Source organism: Epargyreus clarus, unplaced genomic scaffold (genome assembly GCF_041222505.1).
Source record: "Epargyreus clarus isolate Ecla_fem2 unplaced genomic scaffold, WU_Ecla_fem_2.2 ptg000029l, whole genome shotgun sequence".
Lineage (NCBI taxonomy): Eukaryota > Metazoa > Arthropoda > Insecta > Lepidoptera > Hesperiidae > Epargyreus > Epargyreus clarus.
The window spans coordinates 6,870,333-6,892,071 of NW_027332235.1; the positions used below are offsets into that span (position 1 = coordinate 6,870,333).

Genomic DNA, 21,739 nt, shown 5'->3' on the forward strand with positions numbered 1-21,739 from the left:
TAATTACAAGTACATTATATCACACTTCTGAATTTTAAAAAGCAAAATAATTGCCTTTTTTATTAAGCCATTGAAAAACTAAACGCGTCCTGTCAGTGTCAACAAATTAGCGGTGGCCATAGATATATTATCCTACTGACGTAGGGTAGATTGGCAATATGAAACGTCAAGCGAGACTAAAAACTGATTATTTATGTGTGTGTGAAATGCCAAAGTGTGCATCGCTAGTGTTACTGCTAATAATGTATCGATATCGATTAAATAAAGATATCAATAACAAATTTATTTATCAGTTTGTTCAGTCAGTGACTTAAAGAGGATACAATCGCTAAAGATTAATTATGCTGGTGAAGACCGCCAATAAATAAAAAAAAGAAAAACATCAATGCGCGCAGTTATGTAGCTATGAAACAAATTGTAGTTGTTACTTGCTACCTGTATTATAAATTGATGCAGTTTATGGAGTTTTCATGCCTTTTGGCAGGTGTAAGGGAGTTAAAAAAACTATGAACGTTACTCATAAGTTTTTTTTATTTTTTATTTTTTATTTATTGTTTAATATTTAAGCGTCTTCTAAACGCTTCAATATCTTCTTCCTCGGAGAATTGTCCAAATCAGTAACATTACCTGCAGAAGTACAGGGCACTGGAGATATATTTCTATAAACATATGACGATACTTTACGTATTGGTTTTAATACAACCTGCAAGAAATATTTTATTATAAATATTTATTATAAAATAAATAAACAATTAATAAAAAGGTATTATTATTAACATTCACAAAAACAATTAGGGTAAATTTGTCAAATGGGCCTTCATGATCAAATTCGAAGCTATAAAAATAGCGATTCACCCGGTATACATTTAAAACGAATTTAAAGTCTACATTCGCGTAAGTAGCCAATAACTATACATGTTATCCTATGTATGGCATAAATAATGCCCGCGTTTAAAAAAAATAACCTACCATACTTCTGAAAATGTATACCCTAAAGAATTTTAACGATGCAATAGGATTAATATTTAATGAACATCATGTTCGTCTATACCGAACAGTTTAGTCAGCGCACGCCGGTATAGTATCATATCTTTCCCAATTTCCGCTGACTTGATGTATATATTTATTTTCCTGTGACTTTTTGTTCAATCGTAATAAAATATAGCCTATAGCACTCCTGAATAGTGTTATTTTCTGATTGTGAAAGAAAATTCATGATCGGTTCAGTATTTCCGAAAATTAGCCCTTACAAACAAACAAACAAAATAACAAACTTTACCTCTTTATAATGTCAGTATAGATTGGCCTATGAAAAAAAAAAAAATAAGTTTAACAAGACTTTATCAAAATTTACATAGATAAAATCGCCCAAAAAATATTAATCCAACAATAAAAAAAAAGGTGAGGCCGGATAAGATTTTATATAAGTTGCACGCAACCTATTTAAACTATATACTTTAGAATTAGAAATATCGATATTTTTTTTATCGATATTGTCAATACGCAACACCAAAAATTTGATAAGAAATAGCAACTATTCACGTATTTATTATTTTTTTTATTTGCATTTCTGTGCATTTCTAGTGTTTATGTGATAAATTTCGAAGATTTTTCCTATCTTTTGGTATATAACACCTTCGTAATAAGTGTAAAATATTGCCTTTAAACAGCTAAACAATTAATGTAGTACTTACATGTGAAATGAGTATTTTTGTGGGTTTTCTTTCTTGGATGAGTTACATCCAGGTACAGCACACGTAACCATGGCCAAACACTTTTAGTAAGCACTGTTTTAACTGTTTTTGATTCATAATATTGAAAAATAAGCGCGATTTAGTTTTACAATAATAAACGTCAGGCTGACTTGGGCTGACTGCCTATACGTGAATGGCCTCGCCTGTCTATCTCGCTCTAACACACACGTATACTATGCTCTGACTCTTTCGGATTGCCAATCTATTAGTATAATATATCTATGGCGGTGGCCGTGGCCTTTGGTTGTTTGATCATTGTGTCACAATTTCATACGTTGTGTAATAAATTCATAATTTCATACGTAAGTACTCTTTTTATTAATTGTCTCTATGTGAAAAGTTATTCTTTGGTGTTCTGTGCACAAGCACCATAGGTTCCTACCTATGGTGCTTGTACGATTTGTGCTTTTTCGAAGTTATTGTGTCGCCGAGCCGTGTTTCCCGCCAAACACTACAAATAAGGGGAATCATTATATTAAGTACACATAATATCCCTTTAAATAAGCTAGAGAGAGCTTCCACTATAATTATTTAGTTTTCTGTAATGTGTTTCAGAGGTCAAAAATGCCCGCAGCACGCAAAATAGCACAGGGGCAGATGGAGTGATTGGTGGGTTGGATGCAGTCCAACCCACTGGTAGCCCGAGGGGCTTTTTTAAATACCCCACAGGGTAAACAGCAAGCCGGTGCCCTGTGGGAGGAATTGGCCTCGCGGCTCAATGCGATGCCGGTGGGATGCACAAAAAGTGCAAAAGAGTGGCGACAAGTGAGTATTTATGAACCTTAATTGATAACATATGATAGGTTAGGTACTTGTTTGTTGTTAAATCATTTTGTTTTTGTGTTGTGTTTGTGCTATTGCATGAGTTATTGAATATGATAAGATACTTACTTTCTTATTAGCATTTTGTTTTATGGTGTTTGTGTTATTGCATGAGTGATTAATTAAATTACTTATTAACATTGAAGGAGGGTTATGGATTAACTCACCTATTAAGTGCTCAAACTAACTTTTGTGTGTTGCGTTGCTTTGCACTTTAGTACTGGGGTGACCTCAAATGTAAGGTGAAGAAGAAAGGGGCAGCAATTCGCCAGCATGGTGGTGGTACTGGGGGGGGCCCGCCATGTGGCATTTTGACACCATTAGAGGAGCGAATCCTATGTATAATCGGGGTGCAAAATGTCACAGGCATTGAGAGCGTGAGGATCCCTTTAGATGTATGTTTTATTTTTTGTTATTTCCTCTTTATTATTTCTTATGATTTTTATCCTTGCAAATTAAGTGATTATATTAGTCTATTTTTGGATATTATAAGTGTGTATGTCTGTCTGTTTTTGTTGCACCTAGCTCCTAAGTAGTTAAACCATTTTAATTTACATTGTTTTGTTTGATAAGGGACTTTATCAAATGTGTTCTTAGCTAAGATTTGGGGGTGGAATGTTTTATTTAATATTAAGTAGATAATAGATATACATATCTACTTTTTTACTACTATTTAGCTTTCTAGGTAGGTATTATGATATTATTATACAATCATAATTATAATTTTATTAAATTATCAGTACCATTTACTGCTACTCAATAATATGTAAAATCAAAACATACTCTATACTGACCCAATACTGTGACAATGACAATGAGACTGTACTAACCCAATAAGCCAAAACAGTAGGTTACCCTACCTACTATAATTATTGCTGTGCAATGAAATTAAACTCTTACACATAGATGGAAAACTAATAACATTTCGTTTTATCAGATGGGTGATGATGTGCTACTGCCATCACCACCACCACCACAATCACGGGTGATAGTGCTGCCCCTGGAATCAGACAGCCCCATTGTTGGCAGCAACTCTATTCCATTTGGTATGTAGGTGACATAATTTACATTATTAAGAATAATTTATAGGTAATAAGAGTAAAATGCTTATACATATTCTAATAACAAACAACTTTTTCAAAGAAACATGAGCTTAATTTTTTTGACTGTTATTGGTTGGGCAATTTAGCTAATAATAATTTGTAGATACCTTGTTGATGATGGAGGTTGGGCATTGTGGGTATAGCAAGGAAACAATTTAGACTGGCACTTTTTGTATTCTTGTAAGGTTTTTTTTATTAAAGAACATAAAATAGAATAATTCAAAATAAACATTAATATTTCTTAAAATAGAGTAAAAAAAGCTATGAAAAGAATGCCGACCGCCAACATACCTAAATATGTACAGTAGTTACTCATACATTATAATTTCATCTTTTATCATGCTACTAAAATAGACATGAATATATAAATCTTTAATGTTTTTAGAAAGTGAAATTCAAATTGAAGAGTCAGAGCCGGAGCTTGAGCCATCTCCAATCCCAAGCGCCCGCAAACGACCTAGTAAGTTATTTTTAAAAGAGCGGCTACATTTCCTATAATTAGCGCACTAAACCATTAAACTAGTTCCGTTTAAAGTGCCCACAATTTTCGACACTAGCGCCAAAATTCCTTGGTTTAGCACTATGAAGTGTAGCCACTGCATAAGCAAACTTCATGTCATCTGAGTACATGTTATTATACAGGGTGAATTTTTAAAACGGGCCTTCAGGGCCAAATCCGAAACTATAAGGATTAGCGAAAAATGCTGAAAGGAGTTACGAGGCCGATTTTGATAAAAACTAAAACTGCATCATTACTTTTTTAAAATAACCTTTTCCCTAGCCGGGATTCGAACGAGTTCATTTTGAAAAAAAATGCACCCTCTATATTATTCCACTATCTGATAGTGTCGCTTATAAGGATCAAATTCTGGGAAGTAATGTTATGTGACAAATTAAAGGGCTTATTCCACTTTTCCCCGTTGGATGATCCCCATTGATGGGGATTAGTGAACTTTTTGTTCACTATTCCCCGTTGACCCAAAATTTTTATTTAATGGGGATAAGTGAACTAAAAAGTTCAATAATCCCCATTAGGTAGGTACGTTAAAAAAATAAAATATATGAATCATGTTACATTTATTAATTAAAAATATAACTTTCTTATACCTAATAAAATCACAGATTGTACAATTATTAATTTAAAATAAAAAATATAACTTTCTTATACCTAGTAAAATCACAGATTGTACAATTATTAATTTAAAATAAAAAATATAACTTTCTTATACCTAATAAAGTCACAGATTGTTACAATCATTAATTTCAAATTGTAGCATGAAAATATTTCTTTCTTATTCCTTGTAAAATCAAAGATTACAATCACTTAAGTTTTTCTAATTAGGTACGTCTAATAAGATACACAATACTGTAAAAGATGCTCATTTTCTAGAGGCGCGCGCGCAAGGCGGTGGCGGAGCGGGGTGCGAGTTAGCTCGTATGTGATTGGTCGACCCATCTTTTGTTTTTGTTTCGTAGTCGTTAAGGGTTAGTAGTGTGTAGTGTAGTTCAAGCGTGCAGTTCTTATCAGTTCGCAGTTATTAGTTTAATATAGGAATAAATAAAGGAAATGGCTGGTAGTTCAACTGACGTTTGTTTAGAGTACGTTAAAAAAGGTAAAGCTACCATACTTCTCCGGGCCGGACATCAACACAGTAAAAAATGCAAATATAAAAATGGTGGAGTTTTGTGGGAGTGTACCACAAGAAAACAAAGTAAATGTGCCGGATCCATCACTGTCATGGTAAGTTACTTATTATATTTTGTGATTAATAATGACAATAATAACTCAGGTTATGTGTGTTATCAATATCACGTTTATCAATATCAAAATTTAAAAATCAACGTTAAAGTTTAAACACTGTTTCTGTCATGGCGGCACGTGTGACGTCATTCTTTTGTCAAACAAGTCTATTACACCTAGTGTAAAAGAGTGTAGCTGAAGTGAATTGTATATATTTAATTATTATTACATATTTTAGTTAAGCATAAAGTGAAATATGTTTTGTTGAACTATTCTGATAGGATAACAACAATTTGTTATAAGTTTTAAAGGTTGTTAAATAGCCTATTTAATTTTGTATTCTATGTAAGTGCAATATTGTTTACTTAAAAAATAATGTAAAGTAATTAATTATTATTACTTAATTTTACAGGACAATCAAGTTGTAGCTGAGAAACGACACAATGTTTGTGAACCTGATTTTGCGCGGAATGAAGTTACCTTGAGGTTATTCAAACTAAAAACTACACTTGCGGATCCAGAAGCACCTGCTATTCCCACTGCTTACAACGCGGCTGTGAGCTCACTAAAAGATACCGGAATTGACAAAATAAAAGAATTCCCTGCCCTGAAGTCTATCAAAACAACATTATATAAACACAGAAATGCAGCATTTGAAGTAAGTAAAATTGAGTTCAAAAATGTTGAAGAAGTTAAAGTACCTCCAGCTCATCAGGAATTTATTTTAGCAGACTACAATGACAGTGGTATCCGTGTAATAGCTTTTTGCTCTGAATTTGCCCGACATCAAATGAAAAATTTGAAGATGTTCTTGGGTGATGGAACGTTTTGGATCTGTCCATCTCCCTTTTACCAACTCTACACCATTCATGGGGATTTGGGCAGTACAGAAAAACACATAAACATTGTGCCACTTGTTTATGCCCTCATGAGCCATAAAAATCAACAAACATATGAAATTTTATTTAGTATGCTAAAATCTGCATTACCTGATTGGAATCCAGAAATATTTAAATGTGACTATGAAGTGGCTCCGATGAACGCAATGCGAAATGTTTTTGTAAATATATCTATTAGCGGCTGTTATTTCCATTTCACCCAGGCAATATGGAAGAAAGGAAAACAACTCAAACTAACAAAAGATAAATTAACCAGAAGACAAGTTGCACTTAGCACTGCTTTGGCTTTGTTACCATCAGATAAAATCATTGCGGGTTGGTTTTATGTTGCCTCTCAAAGCCCTGATGATGATAATAGCAAGGAGTTTAGAAATTACATGCTCAGACAATGGCTACAAGATGATTTTATTAAAACGTGGTGTGTATTTGGACAGACTCATCGCACTACGAATTTAGTCGAAGCATGGAATAATAAAATAAAAAAGCGTGTGAAAATAAAGAAACCCAACATTATGAAGCTCCTCACAGCGTTGGCTGAAGATGCATCGTATTACGAAGTTCTTGCATTGGGGGTTTCTGAAAATAAAGGTATAGCGGAAAAAACAAAAAAAAGCATCAATCGCGATAATTATATACAGGAGGTCCAAATGGAACTCATTAATAATGAAATTACGATTGGGCACTGTTTAGAAAAACTTAAGTGAGTGTAATCTTTGATTTTACAAGGTATAAGAAAGAAATATTTTCATGCTACAATTTTAAATTAATGATTGTAACAATCTGTGACTTTATTAGGTATAAGAAAGTTATATTTTTTATTTTAAATTAATAATTGTACAATCTGTGATTTTACTAGGTATAAGAAAGTTATATTTTTTATTTTAAATTAATAATTGTACAATCTGTGATTTTACTAGGTATAAGAAAGTTAAATTTTTTATTTTAAATTAATAATTGTACAATCTGTGATTTTACAAGGTATAAGAAAGAAATATTTTCATGCTACAATTTGAAATTAATGATTGTAACAATCTGTGACTTTATTAGGTATAAGAAAGTTATATTTTTTATTTTAAATTAATAATTGTACAATCTGTGATTTTACTAGGTATAAGAAAGTTATATTTTTTATTTTAAATTAATAATTGTACAATCTGTGATTTTATTAGGTATAAGAAAGTTATATTTTTAATTAATAAATGTAACATGATTCATATATTTTATTTTTTTAACGTACCTACCTAATGGGGATTATTGAACTTTTTAGTTCACTTATCCCCATTAAATAAAAATTTTGGGTCAACGGGGAATAGTGAACAAAAAGTTCACTAATCCCCATCAATGGGGATCATCCAACGGGGAAAAGTGGAATAAGCGAATTAAAGGAAAAGGAAAATTTTGAAGAAAATACGTATTTTTCCATACATTGGCATACTAATCCTTAAGGATTATACATAAATGATTTATGTATAATTCTCTAGAAACAGACATAAGTCATACCATTGAAGAATTTGTTGGTTAATCAACTAATTATTCGATGTTATGACTATGACATACGGCTTAGTATGAGAAAGTAATAGTTTGGCAAATAAGTTACTGCCGTTTTCAGTATTTATTTATTAATGAATATAGAGAAGTGATTAAATAGTAAATTCTTATTGTTTGTTGTTCTTAGGGCCTCGTTCACCATCACCAAGTAAAGCGTTAATTAGTTACTTGGCAATTAACGTTAATTGGCAAGTAAAACTTCCGAGTATCTTCTATCAATTTCACAAACGAAAATCAAGCTTCGAGTAACAACTCACCGGTTAAGTGAACGACGTAACAAATCATACGTTACATTCGTTCAATATTACGTCAAAGTCACTTGTCAAACGTCGTTTTTTGGCAGCTTAGCTGTCATTTTTAATTTCGTATCTTCATTTCGCGTCATAGCGTGTTGTTTATTTGGTTGTTATTGTTTGTATTTATTATCATGGATGTAATGGACAAAGTTAAAAGAGATAGAAGTGCAAACTTTTCGTTGCCCGAGAGGGATATTTTGGTATCCCTTGTGCAGAAATATCAAACTGTGCTAGAAAATAAAAAAAGCGATGCTTCGACGTGGAAAATGAAGGAAGCCGCTTGGGAAAGCATCCAGAACGAATTTAATGCGCGATCTGGAGGCACATTCAGATCAACCAAAACTTTAAAAGTAAAGTATGAGGGCCTGAAACGTACGGTCAGAAAAAAGTCGGCTGCAATACGCTTGGAGCTTTACCGCACTGGTGGTGGCAGTAATAAGGCACCTTCATTGGATAATGTGGAGGAACAAATAAAATCCATGATTACACTCAGCACCGATGGCATGAAAAGTGTTTACGATTGTGATGTAATATCACAAAGTCATGAAAATCAAGGTGAGTTAAATGTTTATTTGTTTAATAAATAAAGTATTATAATGTTCAGTATCGTTAATAAATTATGAATTCCTAATTCCTAATAAATGAAATGAAAATATATGCTTATATTACAGATGTCATTGATGTTCCCAAATTAGAAGAATTTAAAGGGATTTCAGTATTAGACGTTGACATAACTGAGGTTGTACAAAGTGAGACTACTGAAAATCGTAAGTATCTAAAGTACTTAGTAGTTAGTCAATGTTATTTCATAGCACAGTCAATGTTATTTCATAATTATTCCCTCTTATCTGGTAATTATGCTATTTTTTTTACAGAAGTTATGTTACTAGTTACTGACGAGTGTGAACCATTGCCAATTACTAGTACAGACACAATTCCAGGAGAAACAAATATAATGCTAGAAAATATGAATGGTATGAATTGATATTGTTTTTGATGCTTTTTCTAAATATATAATCCTAAAAGAAGTGTGTAGTTGTCTCTGCCTTAAAAGTTTATGTTTAAAATTCATTAATTTTGTTACAGATGCACAAACATTGCTTGATACTCCAATGAGGAAAAATGTAATAACTCCATGTACAAATGCAAATAAAAAATGGGATGTCACTAGTAGAAGGAATTTAAAATCAAGGAAACACTCTTCACTGATTGGTAAGACATTAGGTTTACAGCCACAACACCACATCTTGATTGCTGTGCTAATAGAGAAACTCCCTAGGTCATTATTTCTTAACCTGTGGCCTGAGAGTCAAAGAGCAGCTGCTGTGTATTGGGGTCTGCCGTCTTATCTATTGGCATTTAAATTAGTTAAATAAATAATTGTAAGTTATTTTTTGCAGCACTAAAATTAATTATAAAAATAATTTTGCTAAGAGGGCCCGTGAAATCATACTTACGTTAACAACCACTGCCCTGGATCAAAGTATTACCTGTGCTGAGTGGTCATGTGTACTATTTCTATCGGTATTTATTTTACTATTGTTTTCTTTACAGCTAATGTACAGAAAAAAACACTTTTCGATGAGCTGACTCAAGCAAAATTAGATCTAGTTCTACTTCAAAAAAAATTTTTGGAAGAAGAAATTACTGAAAAAAGGAAAGTGTGGGAATTTGAAGAAACTGAACGCAAGAAGGAGGCAGAGTTTAAAGAAAAAGAGCGCAAATGGAAGGAAGAGGAGTACAAATTAAAATTACAAAATAATTTTAAATGAAAACTTTTGTTTTATTTACTCTCTATTATTATTTAATAATGGTAAAAAATATTCTTGCACCAGTCTATTCCTCAAATCATTATTCAAATCAGGACTCTGTGTTGCATTTTCTTCACCAGCCTCAGTATGTGAGTCATAGTTGTCTGCAAATTTTTCTTCATTTGCATCAATTGCAATATTATGTAGTACAAAGCAGGCAACTATTATAGCTTGTACACGATCTAATTTTAACGTTATCTGTCGCCGAAGGACAGGAAATCTGTTTTTACACACACCAAAACATCTTTCAATGGTGTTCCTTGTCCGTATGTGTGATTCGTTATATAAATTTTCTGCAGGGGATGAAGGATTCAGAAAGGGGGTTAAAAGATATTGCTTTATTTCATATCCACTGTCACCAAGAAGCAAGCTATCTCCAAAATATCCACTTTCAAATCTTTGTTTCAAACAAGAATTGTTAAAAATAGTCTGATCATGAACAGACCCTGGCCACCTTGCCACAATATCCAAGCATCTTAATTGACTATCACAAACCACCTGAACATTAATTGAGAAATTAGATTTTCTGTTTCTATAATTTTCAGCTGAATCGCCTCCTGAAATAACAAGTATTACATTAAAATGTTGTACTATGTACGTTCCTAGGTGAACAATCATAATAACTTCCATTCATGATAATATTTAGAAATACTTATAACATACCGGGTGACTGTATTGTAACATGGGTACAATCTAGAGCTCCTATTACCCTGGGGAATTTTGCGATTTGATAAAAACCGTCTTGTAGTGCAGTTAGGTCCTCAGGGAACTTTATTGTAAGTGGTCGTAATTGAGCGATAGCCTCAGTTACTTTCTTAACAATACGGCTTGCTGTTGGTGGACTGACACCACAAAAGTCAGCCGCACTTCTTAAGTACGATCCAGTAGCAAGATACCTCAACGTTAATAATAGGCTTGCTTTAGTTGAAACTGCTTGATTTCTGAAATAAAGATTTTATGATTAATTAAAGTAGCTGAAGTAGGTTACTGATAGAACGCCGCATTCAATCTTTACGTCCTTCTATACGTCGTCGTATAGAAGGAACATTATGTTTTTATAGGTTATCTATTAATAAAATCATTTAATTAAATTATTCATAAATAATTAATGATACTCACCTTTGCGTTTTAGAAGTTATTTTATGTTTTATAAGGTTATGCACTTGGTTTACTGCAAACTTCGATAAACGAAATCTAGCCAAAAAATCACTTTCGTCTAAATTTGTAAAATAATCAACACGGAATTTAAACACACGAATCCTCGGTATCCGTTGCAGCGTAGAATATTCTAATTCATCCAATTGATGGTCAATTAAATCAATTAAATCCATTTTTACACGACCGATACACAAATGTTCATAAATCTAAAGCCTGTCATTTAATTTAACTGCCAAGTAAACACGCTAATTGGCAGACAATGTGGCAAGTAAGTTACGAGTCAGTTTAATCATATGATTAGTGTTACTCGAGCGTCGTGAAATAGACACATGCAGTTACGGGTGACTTTAACTGACGATTAGTCTACTCGATACTTTACTCAAGGGTGGTGAAAGAGGCCCTTATTGTTTTATCTCTTTTTTTAGTAATCACTCGGATTTGACTCTAAAAAGTAATTCTCGCAAATTGTCAACTTTACATCTGTATTAAACAAAACTCCGTCCATAGCAAGTCGCATAGCAAGTAGCAGCAAAATCTATTTTAATGGTCCTAAAATAACCTTAGCTAAGTCGGACATAAAAATATAAATTATTGGGAAACAAAACGTCCATTTCGAATGATTAGAAACATCGAGCCAAAAAAATGTTAATACACGAAATGTTTAAATTAATGAATGGCGGGAACTTAACTGCCAAATTAATATGAAAAAATATGTATTTTCTTAAAATTGAGGCTTTTCCTTTAGTTTGTCATTTATCATTACTTTCCAGATTTTGATCCTTATAAGCAACACTATCAGATAGTGGAATAATATAGAGGGTGCATTTTTTTTTCAAAATGAACTCGTTCGATTCCCGGCTAGGGAAAAAGTTATTTTAAAAAAGTAATGATGCAGTTTTAGTTTTTATCAAAATCGGCCTCGTAACTCCTTTCAGCATTTTTCGCTAATCCTTATAGTTTCGGATTTGGCCCTGAAGGCCCGTTTTAAAAATTCACCCTGTATACCTTGACCTCATTCTCAGATTCCTTAAAATCCTTCCATGTTCTCATTCTTCCGTGATCTCTTTGTTACATATATGATCAACTATTGAAATGTCATTATGCCATAGAGAGGAATTTTTAAAACAATATAATTACTTGAACAAAGGAGTAAAGTATTCATCAATATTTTTGTTTCAGAAAAAAGGAAACATGTCTTCAGCGACGAAGATGACGGTCATGCTGAGCTGTCAAGGACACAAGGTAAAACTAACGTTTGTCAGCACGCTTAGCGCAGCGATTATTCTTCTTTGTTGGGCAACGCGGGTTCAATTCCCGCACGGAACAAATATTTTTATGGGGCGCTTATCGTTCAGTAAAAAACGATCCGCAAAAACTTTTGCAAACAATTCTTTTCAAAATCATCATGCATGTTGATGTTGCATGATTTGTAAATCATTCATTCGGAAAATCTTTGCAGCAGTGTGAGCACTTAATTTTATTTGTTATAGTGCCTCCACCGCGTTGGGTCCTTGACCTCGAAAACCGTCGGGGCGCCGATGAACGAGAGCGGCTCGAGTTAGAGAAGCGGCGAGTCGCGTTGGAGGAGCGGCGGCTGGCTCTAGAGGAGCGCCGCTTAGAACAAAATCAGAAGTTCGAGGAGCGGCGGCTGGCTCTAGAGGAGCGCCGTTTCGAGGACGAGCAGAGGTGGCGACACGACATTCTCGACACCCTCAAGGGCATTGCCGAAACACTATTTTAATTTTATGTACATACCGATTTTGTTAATTATACTGTTATGTGACGCCTTATGCATTAACCTACATTGTCCTCACATCTCTAATTACATCCTACTGTAAAATCAAACATAAAAAAAAGAGAAAAGGAAAAATATATCCATGGAGTTTCTTCCATGTTCTCCATAGGATTTTGTTTTGGAACATGCACCTAGCTTATGACATTTTAAATGTGCCAGTTAATTTGGCCTATTTGAAATAAAAATATTTGACTTTGACTTATACATTTATATGTATTATAATCAACAAAATCGGTGTGTCTGGATTTCGGGAATTCGCGTATTGCTCCTACTTGTTAACTTTAATACATAAAATTTTTAACTTTCCCCCTTACTTATAAACAAGTTTTAAGCGTTGCTTAGTTAAAATATATTTTGTCTTTTTTACTATTTGAAAACAATCGAAAATTACAGATTTTTTGCACTAGATGTTTCATTGTTAGTTAGGTATATTATATATATCTTCATCTAGTATAGATGGCATCTAGTATCAATAGATGGCGGGTGGAAGTGGCCAGATATGAAAGAGATGGTCAAAATTAAATTTGACGACATTGTATCAACTGTAGATTCAGCCAAAATCAAAATCAAATCTGTTGGAGTTTATCATTGGGAAGATGACTAGCTCTTTATAGAGTGGGGCGAATATACCCTTACAGTTAATTTTGATAAATTTTAAAGCTCTTTCTTAAGTTACGAGCATGTTACAATTTTATGGTTTTATTCACTTGTCTATGACTCTATAGCATCTAACATTTGTTAAAAAATGAAACGAATGTTACCCTGAAGCTTTAAAATGTATAAAAGTTATGAATCCTGTAACAAATTTCATCTGTGTCAAAGTTACCCATTTGGTGGTGCTAACTTTGAGACACGACCAAATTGCCAGTTTTTGATCAATTTTATGATTATTATATGCGTTATATAATTTGAGGGTATGAAAATAAACTTGAGCGCGTACTTTTACACGACATTTATTTTTCTATATTATAGTGTGTAAAAGTCGTATTTCTTAAATTCAAATAAAATTTTACAAACTTAACTTAACAACTTGTTTTTTTCGTCTCTTTACAGAATGTCTCGAAAACGAACCACTCAGCGGCAAAATGTTTCGTCACAGCTTCTTGATGAAGCTCGAAAATTAATAGAAAAAGGACAGTCGAAGCGTTCTGCCGCTGAACATTTTGGGACGGCGGAGTTTACGCTGAGGAAGAGATTAAAATATTCTGACTCCAACTAAATAAGGCCGGTATGAAACAACATTTTCATACGAGGTTGAAAAAGAATTCAAGAAACATTTGAACATTCTTGATAACATGTACATTGGTTTAACAGCAAAGGGTTTACGTGGGCTAGCTTCTGAGTATGCTAAAGTGTACAATATACCTAACAGGTTTAATAACTTGACTGCCCATTACGCCGCGGGGCGTGAAACGGGGCGCAGGGTTGACGCCCATCACGTCGCAGCGCGTAATTGGATCATACAGCGTTTTGCGCGTGGTTAGTTCATACAGCGTTCTAAAGTCATTGTGCCGCGGGCGTCCATCTGTAAGCGTTGTGGCGCACGGGCATCGGACGCTACACTTTAACGAATACGTTTGTAGTGTTGGTTTCCGGATTTTTTTTACTATTAAAATGGAGAGTGAAGCTGGCCCTTGTAGGCCTAAAAGATCGCGTAATAAACTAAGTTATAATCAACTGAATGACGCAGAAATAGAGGATTTTTTGTTTGAAGACGATGACACAGACGACGACTTCGCATTTGAAGGTGAAGAGGAGTCTTCTTCAGATGACGATGACCGCTGACTCTCCAGCCACCCATTCATTTTCAAGATATACAAATTAGTGATTCCGAGTCGCCTTTATCACGTCAAGATTTAGAAGCGGAAGCGGATTTAACGGAACGACCCTCGACTTCCGGTTCAACCTCATTATGACTCACTCCCACTGGTGAGTTGGAATCCTTGGATTTTGCTGAAGAAAATGTTTTCAGTGGGCTACATGATGGAGATCTAATTGTATATTTTAATTTCTTTTTTGATGATGCCTTTTTGAGATATATTTGTGACCAGTCTAACGAACGGGCTGCAAAATTGTTCTTGTCGGAAAAAACAAAAGTGCAGTCAAGGATTACTCGTTGGAAAGACTTGACCGTGGAATAGCTCAAAATATTTCTAGGTCTGTTATTTCATATGGGGACAATACAATTAACACGAGTTCAAGATTACTGGAAAAGAGACCGGTTGTTCTCCATACCGATTTTCAGAGTAGAAATAAGTTTCTCATGATTATGCGATGCCTGCATTTTACCTCAGAGACCAGCAGTGAAGTTCATCTGTACAAAATACGGTTTGTGATTGATTATTTTAATAAAAAGATGGCAGAATGCTACCCAAAACGGCAATCGGGATTATGACACTAAACGAAAGTCACTAAAGTTATGCATCTACTTAATTAACCTAATTTAATTTAACTTTAATTTAACTTAATATAACGGGTGGGCCAAGAATTCGTTAACATTTGAATCTAATACCCTACGCAAGTAAATGCCGCGCGGGGCGCGGGGAGGGGTCTTGTCACTAGCTCGTTTCTCGGAAATTTAGTCGCAATGGATCGCTTCACGGGGCCGCAGCGCGCTTACTGTGTGAAACAATTTTATTTAAACAACAATTCGCTTATTACTGTGAGACGCTTATTTCGTGTTGAATATGATTTACACGACTTAAGTCAGTGTCCGAGTGGTCCTTTAATAAAGAAATGGGTGAAGAAGTTCGAAGAGACGGGATCTACACTAAATGTAAAGCAAACCGGCGGCCTACGGACTTCTCGGAGCGAAAAGAACGTACAGCAAGTTTCTGCTTCTGTTCGACGTGATCCAGGTTTATCGACGCGCAAACGTTCGTTCGTGAATTAGGATTATCCCGCACATCGTTACGCCGTATTTTGAAGTTAGATTTGAAATTGCATCCGTATAAGATCCAATTGGTGCAGGAACTAAAACCTAATGATTTAAATTTACGCAAGTCCTATGCTGAAACAATGTTAGATCGATTCAGTAATTTTGAGAACCTCTTATTTTCTGACGAAGCCCATTTTCATCTTAACGGACATGTAAACAAACAGAATTGCAGATATTGGAGCAGTGACAATCCTAAAGCTAAACATGAAAGGCCACTTCATTCTCCAAAGATAACTGTATGGGCTGCAATTTCAGCAAAAGGAATAATTGGACCCTACTTTTTTGAAGATTCTCACGGCCGTTCAGTTACTGTTAATTCTACTCGGTATGTGAAAATGTTACGGGAGTTTTTGGCACCGATGCTACTGGAATTTTCTGGCTACAATCGTAACACATGGTTTCAACAAGATGGAGCCACTTGTCACACATCCAACGAGTCCCTGCCGGTGGTTAAAGAAATGTTTCCGAAAAGGCTGATTTCCAGACGAGGTGACATTCCATGGCCACCCAGAAGTCCAGATCTATCCCCAGCTGACTTCTTTTTATGGGGTTATTTAAAGAGTCGTGTCTACATCGATAAACCAAATACACTAACTAACCGTAAACCGTCAACTAAAAGAAAAAATCAGCGAAGAGATATCGACGATCTCACGGTCTCTGTGCGGACGAGTATTCGAAAATTTCGTTACTCGCTTAGAAGAGTGTAAAAATCGAAATGGTGGTCATTTAGATGATATAATTTTTAAAAAATAATTTCCAACTAATTAGCTTTCTTTTAATAAAACAATTTTTAAAATATGTCAAATAGTTTTTTTTTAAATGATTATTTCAAATGTTAACTAATTCATGGCCTTATTATACTTACGTGCTTCAATGATACATCTAATATTACCCTATAGGTTATATTGCAATGATTATTTCTAAATATATTTACACATTGTTTTCTTCATTTAAGGTCCTCCAAAGCATCATATGGTGACGATGCTGTAAGTCACGTCCATCTCAAACGGGAAAGATAACTGTGCATAGTGAAAGCCAAAATTTGCCCAGAACATAAAGTACACGCGAAGTTGTATGGAGTGACTTTGGTAATTGATGAACAGGAAGAGGCAGTAAAATCAATAGAATGGTATGATTGTGTGGCTTCACAAGGAGGATGTTAACATGCCACAGCATTCTTGATGTGGGTCCACCGTAGGAGTGAAGACCCATCATGTACATCCATTGAATGCTATTGGATAAAATCAAAGCTTTCCAGGGTTGGGACCACACTTAAATATATATCTGCCAAAGACTTATCTAAAGGTAAGCCTAGCTTACCATCGAATACAGAACTATTCAGAATGTTTTTAGAGGAAGGTAAGAAAAGAAAACTTGACAACTGCGAGATAATCAAATATCAAAATAATTATGTTTTTGATGGACTGGAAAGATACATTTTTGAGGAGAGTCATATTGACTGATGCTGACATCCATAACATAGAAAAACAAGAGATCAACAAAAAAGCAGCCTGTGGCACGAATTAAGATATGGCAGAATAACAGCTTCACGAGCATATGACTTCAGTCGGTGCAAAACCTGTGATGGTACTCTTATCACTGTTATTATGGGTGGAAAAATTCCAGACACAACGGCCATGAAGCGTGGTAGAATATTGGAAGATGATGTGAGAAAAACAGTGAATGCCAAACTAGGAAAAAAAATAGAAAAATGTGGTTTAAAGCTAGTCAAAAATTACCCAATGCTAGGAGGTTCACCAGATGGGATTTGTGAAAACAGCGTTATTGAAATTAAGTGTCCTATGAGTGAAAAATCATTTAAAAATTATATAATTATAATTTTTAAATGATTAATAAATATAATGATGGGAAACCAAGTCCGAAGTTTTATGTACAGATGCAATTACAAATGTTATTGACAGGACTAAAAAAAGGCTACTTTTGTGTAGCTGATTGCAACTATAACACTAATAAGAAATTGGAAATAATTGAAATTCAATATGATGAAACGTATATATTTGATTTTCTTAATATTATAATTCCTTTATGGAAAGATAATGTATATCCAATACTGTATCAAAGAGTTTTATAATTTTTGGATCATAAATAAAAAACAATATTACAAAGGAGATGTTTCATTTTCGGCCATCTCATGTACACTATATCTAAAAAACACGAATGATTTGTATAATTGAAAAAAATACACATATATTTTGATAACCTAAAGTATTCCTGTTTAAAAATATTTAAAATAAGCATTCCTCATTGAAATATTAAATATGGCGGAATACTGTCAATGTCAAGTTTTCAAAACTGGATTTCAAACTGTGGATACTCTTTGGATGTCGGTAATTCTGTATTTTGCTGTTTTTGTCGTAAAGTTATTGTTACCTTAGTACTTTACAACCTCGCTTTTGTTTTGGGTATCCCGTCATTATTTCCGAATTTAATTAATTATTTATAATAATTATAACAAAACCACCTTTTAAATAGTATCTGGTTTTATAGATGTAAGTGACATGTCAAATTAAAAAAGAAGAAGTTGTCAATTTGATATGTGTAAAAGTGGATATATACATATTATATTATATTAGTGGAATCCAATGTAAACGTTGAATAAACATGTTCTGATGAGAAGATTCCATTTCAATCCTAAATATGTTTCTGCTCTGTGCTGCTTACGATTTTGGACTGATTCTACCTTACTTGTTTACCAAGCTTATGTTTTATGGACTCTTGTGATTTTCGTGCGATCGCTGTGGATTGTGTTGAGAAGGATTCAATATCATCAGGTAAAATATTTATCAGTTAGTAGTATTAATCGTGAAATAATCGTTAATAATTTTAAACTGGAGAAGCTAATCTTTTCACATTTCTCTTTTTTTTTAGATAATAACAATAGCAAGACAAGGACATTCTTGGGATGACAAAATAATCAGTTATTATTGCAACTGCATCGCTGGGCAACGAACCGTACTCGTAGGTAGCTGCGCTCACATTATGACCATTGTTTGATGTTTGAGCCGAGCTCGTCACAGGATATTACAGAACCTGCTACATGATTTGAAGGTGGTAGAACCCTTTGTGGTTCGACTCCGGCGGCACCACCGCCACACCTATTTCTACCTAATAACGGCAGTGTTAAGCACTGCTGTGTTCCGGTTTGAAGGGTGTGGTAAGGGAGACTGGGGTTGATTACAGATGTCCATGGGCGGCAGAAGCCACTTACCATCAGGTGGACTGCATGCTCGTCTGCTACTCTTATATTATAAAAAAAAAAAAAAAAAAAATGATTGGATGAAAATATTGATAAGGGAAGATATTGAAAATGAATAAATAATGTATCTAAGTGAAGAATAAATAAAATATTATCTAAATGTGTACTTAAAGTTGTTTTATTTACACACTTAAATGTTTTAACTAAAATAAATTGGTATAGAAGTACATATTTTGGTATGTTTGTTTTAAGTCAAGTTTTATGAAAATAAATATAATTATGTTTATCAAATACAGGTATTGTTTTTCAATACATACAATACAATATTTATATATCTACGCCCATTCGCGTCAAAAATATATTAAAAACTATATAATGTATATAGTAAGTTAAAATAGAATGACAGATGACATTATTACGGTAATCACTACCGCCATGATGTTTTTCCACTGTTGTGTTGCAAGTTTAAGTGTAAATTATTGTTTTTAAACAATTAAACGAACATGATTTGAAGAAAATGAACCCTTACGAATTGTTCTTTGCATGTTTTCTTAGTTTTTAGTATAGTGTACAAAAGGTGGCCGGGAGCCCATACATTTTGAAACATCTCCTTTGAAATTTTTAATGTTCTTAAAAAATCCCTACAAAACGTATTCAAATCATTTGTCTTGTATTCAAAATAGGTTTTTTGCAGATTACTTTTTGAATATCATTACATCTACATACACACTACACTAGGTGTTTCGTTATGGAGAAGGGAAAGAAGGGATAGAACCAAAGATTTTTTAGAGTACAATAAAGGAAAGTCAGCAGTTGATTTGTCAGATCAAATGTCTTCTCCCGTCCGCAAGACAACCAAATGGCCGAAGAGATTAGCTATGAAGCTATTACTGAATAGGGCAATTGTAAATTAATACAGTTTATATAAATCAACTACTAAGAAAAACCTTTGTATAGTCCAGTTTAAGACCGAACTAGTTGAATACCTTGTCAAAACAGGTGTACCGACACCTAGTGCTTCTATTAGACCTAGGCGAGTAAAGCATGAATTGAAGAAACGTCAAGGCCTGGCTAATAAATGTCGCAAATATTGTATTAGATACTATAAAGAAAACTGTGCTAAATTCGGAAGAGCTTATTCTAGAAATAAAACAAAAATAGTGGTAACTTATTGCGAAGATTGCCCTAATCAACCACATTATTGTATTAATTGTTTCAATTTAGACCATATATATGTTTGAGTTATACTAACGATTATTATTTACTATCAACGTGCGAGTTTTTTTTAAATTGTATTAATAATAAAGCAAATAAAACATTAACCAACCTGTTTCATTTTCAAAATACTGTTTATGATTTTTAGTCATTCGTTTATTTTGGACACTCCCACTTGATGATCTAATTTTTCGCTAAATATTACAAAAAGTACCGATGTCATCCATATAGTGACGTTTTACCAGGCCCTGTCAGCCATGTTAAATACAATTTAACGATAAAGACGTGTCTGAGGGCGCCAAATCTTACTTTGAAAACAAGCATTCACTGTCAGCCACATGTGGCTGACAAGGCCCAATTGATTTAGAAAATGTCAGTCATATGTGGCTGTGGTGTGGTGACATGGTATTGTATGTATTAAAAACGCCCCCTCACAGGTCGTGATAAAACTTAACTGTATGGAATGTTTCATTCCAAACTCTGTCGTGACCGGCGGCGGGCGGAGTCAGCCCTGGTTTGGTGGGTCTTGTGCTAAAGCGCTAAGCCTTAAACAGGAGGCCTTCCAATCCTGGGTAATCAGCACACGCTAGCAAGGACCCAAAAACCCCCGAGCTCCGAACCGCGTTTAATGCTGCCTCCCGTTCAGCGAAGAAGTATATGGCCAAGGCGAAGTCTAAGCACATCGGCAGAATTGGCGAGCGGCTACTTGGTTACCACTCCGTGAGTCGAGTCTTCTGGTCGCTAGCCAAAGCTGTAGAGGGTAATTTCTGTCGGTCTTCACTGCCGCCCCTGCGAAAACCAGATGATTCTCTGGCCCGTATGGGCCGTATGGCAAAGGGAAAAGCCGATCTTGGTACCGTCTTTTCCTCAAACTCGACTCTTGATGACACAGGGGCCACACCGCCTACCATCGTCAACAGCTACAGAGAGTACTGCCTTCCTTTTGAATATGCAATTTATTGTTATTGTAATAATATTTTATGTCAAAGTAAGGTGGATGCTTTAACATTCTTGATTTATTTAATTGGTTATTTTTCTTTGTGAATGAAACGACACAAAAAAACGACGGTATGGCCATGTTCATAATAACTTCATCTAAGGAGCTACATCAAGTCTTGTTGATTGAAAATTGTGAAAAGGCAAAAGAAGTGATGGTAAAATTTGAATCTACTCGTATTTACGGACAAAAATCAGAGCTCAACAAAATGAAATATAATTGAATATACGCAAAAGACGTTGTGACCCACGACTACTGGGAGCACTTCCATTACGCCGCTTTCACACGGCAGTGCAGGATCCCGTTGATGACGTACGTAAGTCGTCGTAGTGCACTGCATGGTATCAAAACTAAAACACCTAATTATTGAAGAACCTTTAATCAAGGAGGTTCATAAACGCACTCTTACCGATATTAGATCATTAGATATTGCTACAATATTGGA

At 34.3% G+C, this 21,739-nt stretch overlaps 2 protein-coding genes and 1 pseudogene across 3 annotated transcripts; all 3 read left to right on the forward strand.

The window, feature by feature from the left end:
- The first annotated feature begins 3,400 nt into the window (after window positions 1-3,400).
- Window positions 3,401-13,382, forward strand: LOC140754361 (uncharacterized). The gene is made up of 3 exons (XM_073089359.1): window positions 3,401-4,139; window positions 12,312-12,374; window positions 12,623-13,382. Exons 1-3 carry the CDS (start codon window positions 4,055-4,057, stop codon window positions 12,871-12,873), a joined length of 399 nt encoding a protein of 132 aa, XP_072945460.1. The 5' UTR covers window positions 3,401-4,054; the 3' UTR covers window positions 12,874-13,382.
- On the forward strand, window positions 7,996-9,938 carry LOC140754336 (uncharacterized). Of its 2 annotated transcripts, XM_073089331.1 has the most exons (5): window positions 7,996-8,718; window positions 8,835-8,930; window positions 9,039-9,137; window positions 9,250-9,375; window positions 9,718-9,938. In XM_073089331.1, the coding sequence occupies exons 1-5, from the start codon at window positions 8,295-8,297 to the stop codon at window positions 9,933-9,935; spliced, it is 963 nt and encodes a 320-aa protein (XP_072945432.1). In that variant the 5' UTR covers window positions 7,996-8,294; the 3' UTR covers window positions 9,936-9,938. The 2 variants fall into 2 exon arrangements, with proteins under 2 accessions (XP_072945432.1, XP_072945431.1); XM_073089330.1 differs by having other exon boundaries at window positions 8,835-9,137.
- Window positions 13,383-14,839: 1,457 nt separating the features above from the next.
- LOC140754537 (uncharacterized) lies at window positions 14,840-17,957 on the forward strand (annotated as a pseudogene).
- The last annotated feature ends 3,782 nt before the right edge of the window (window positions 17,958-21,739 follow it).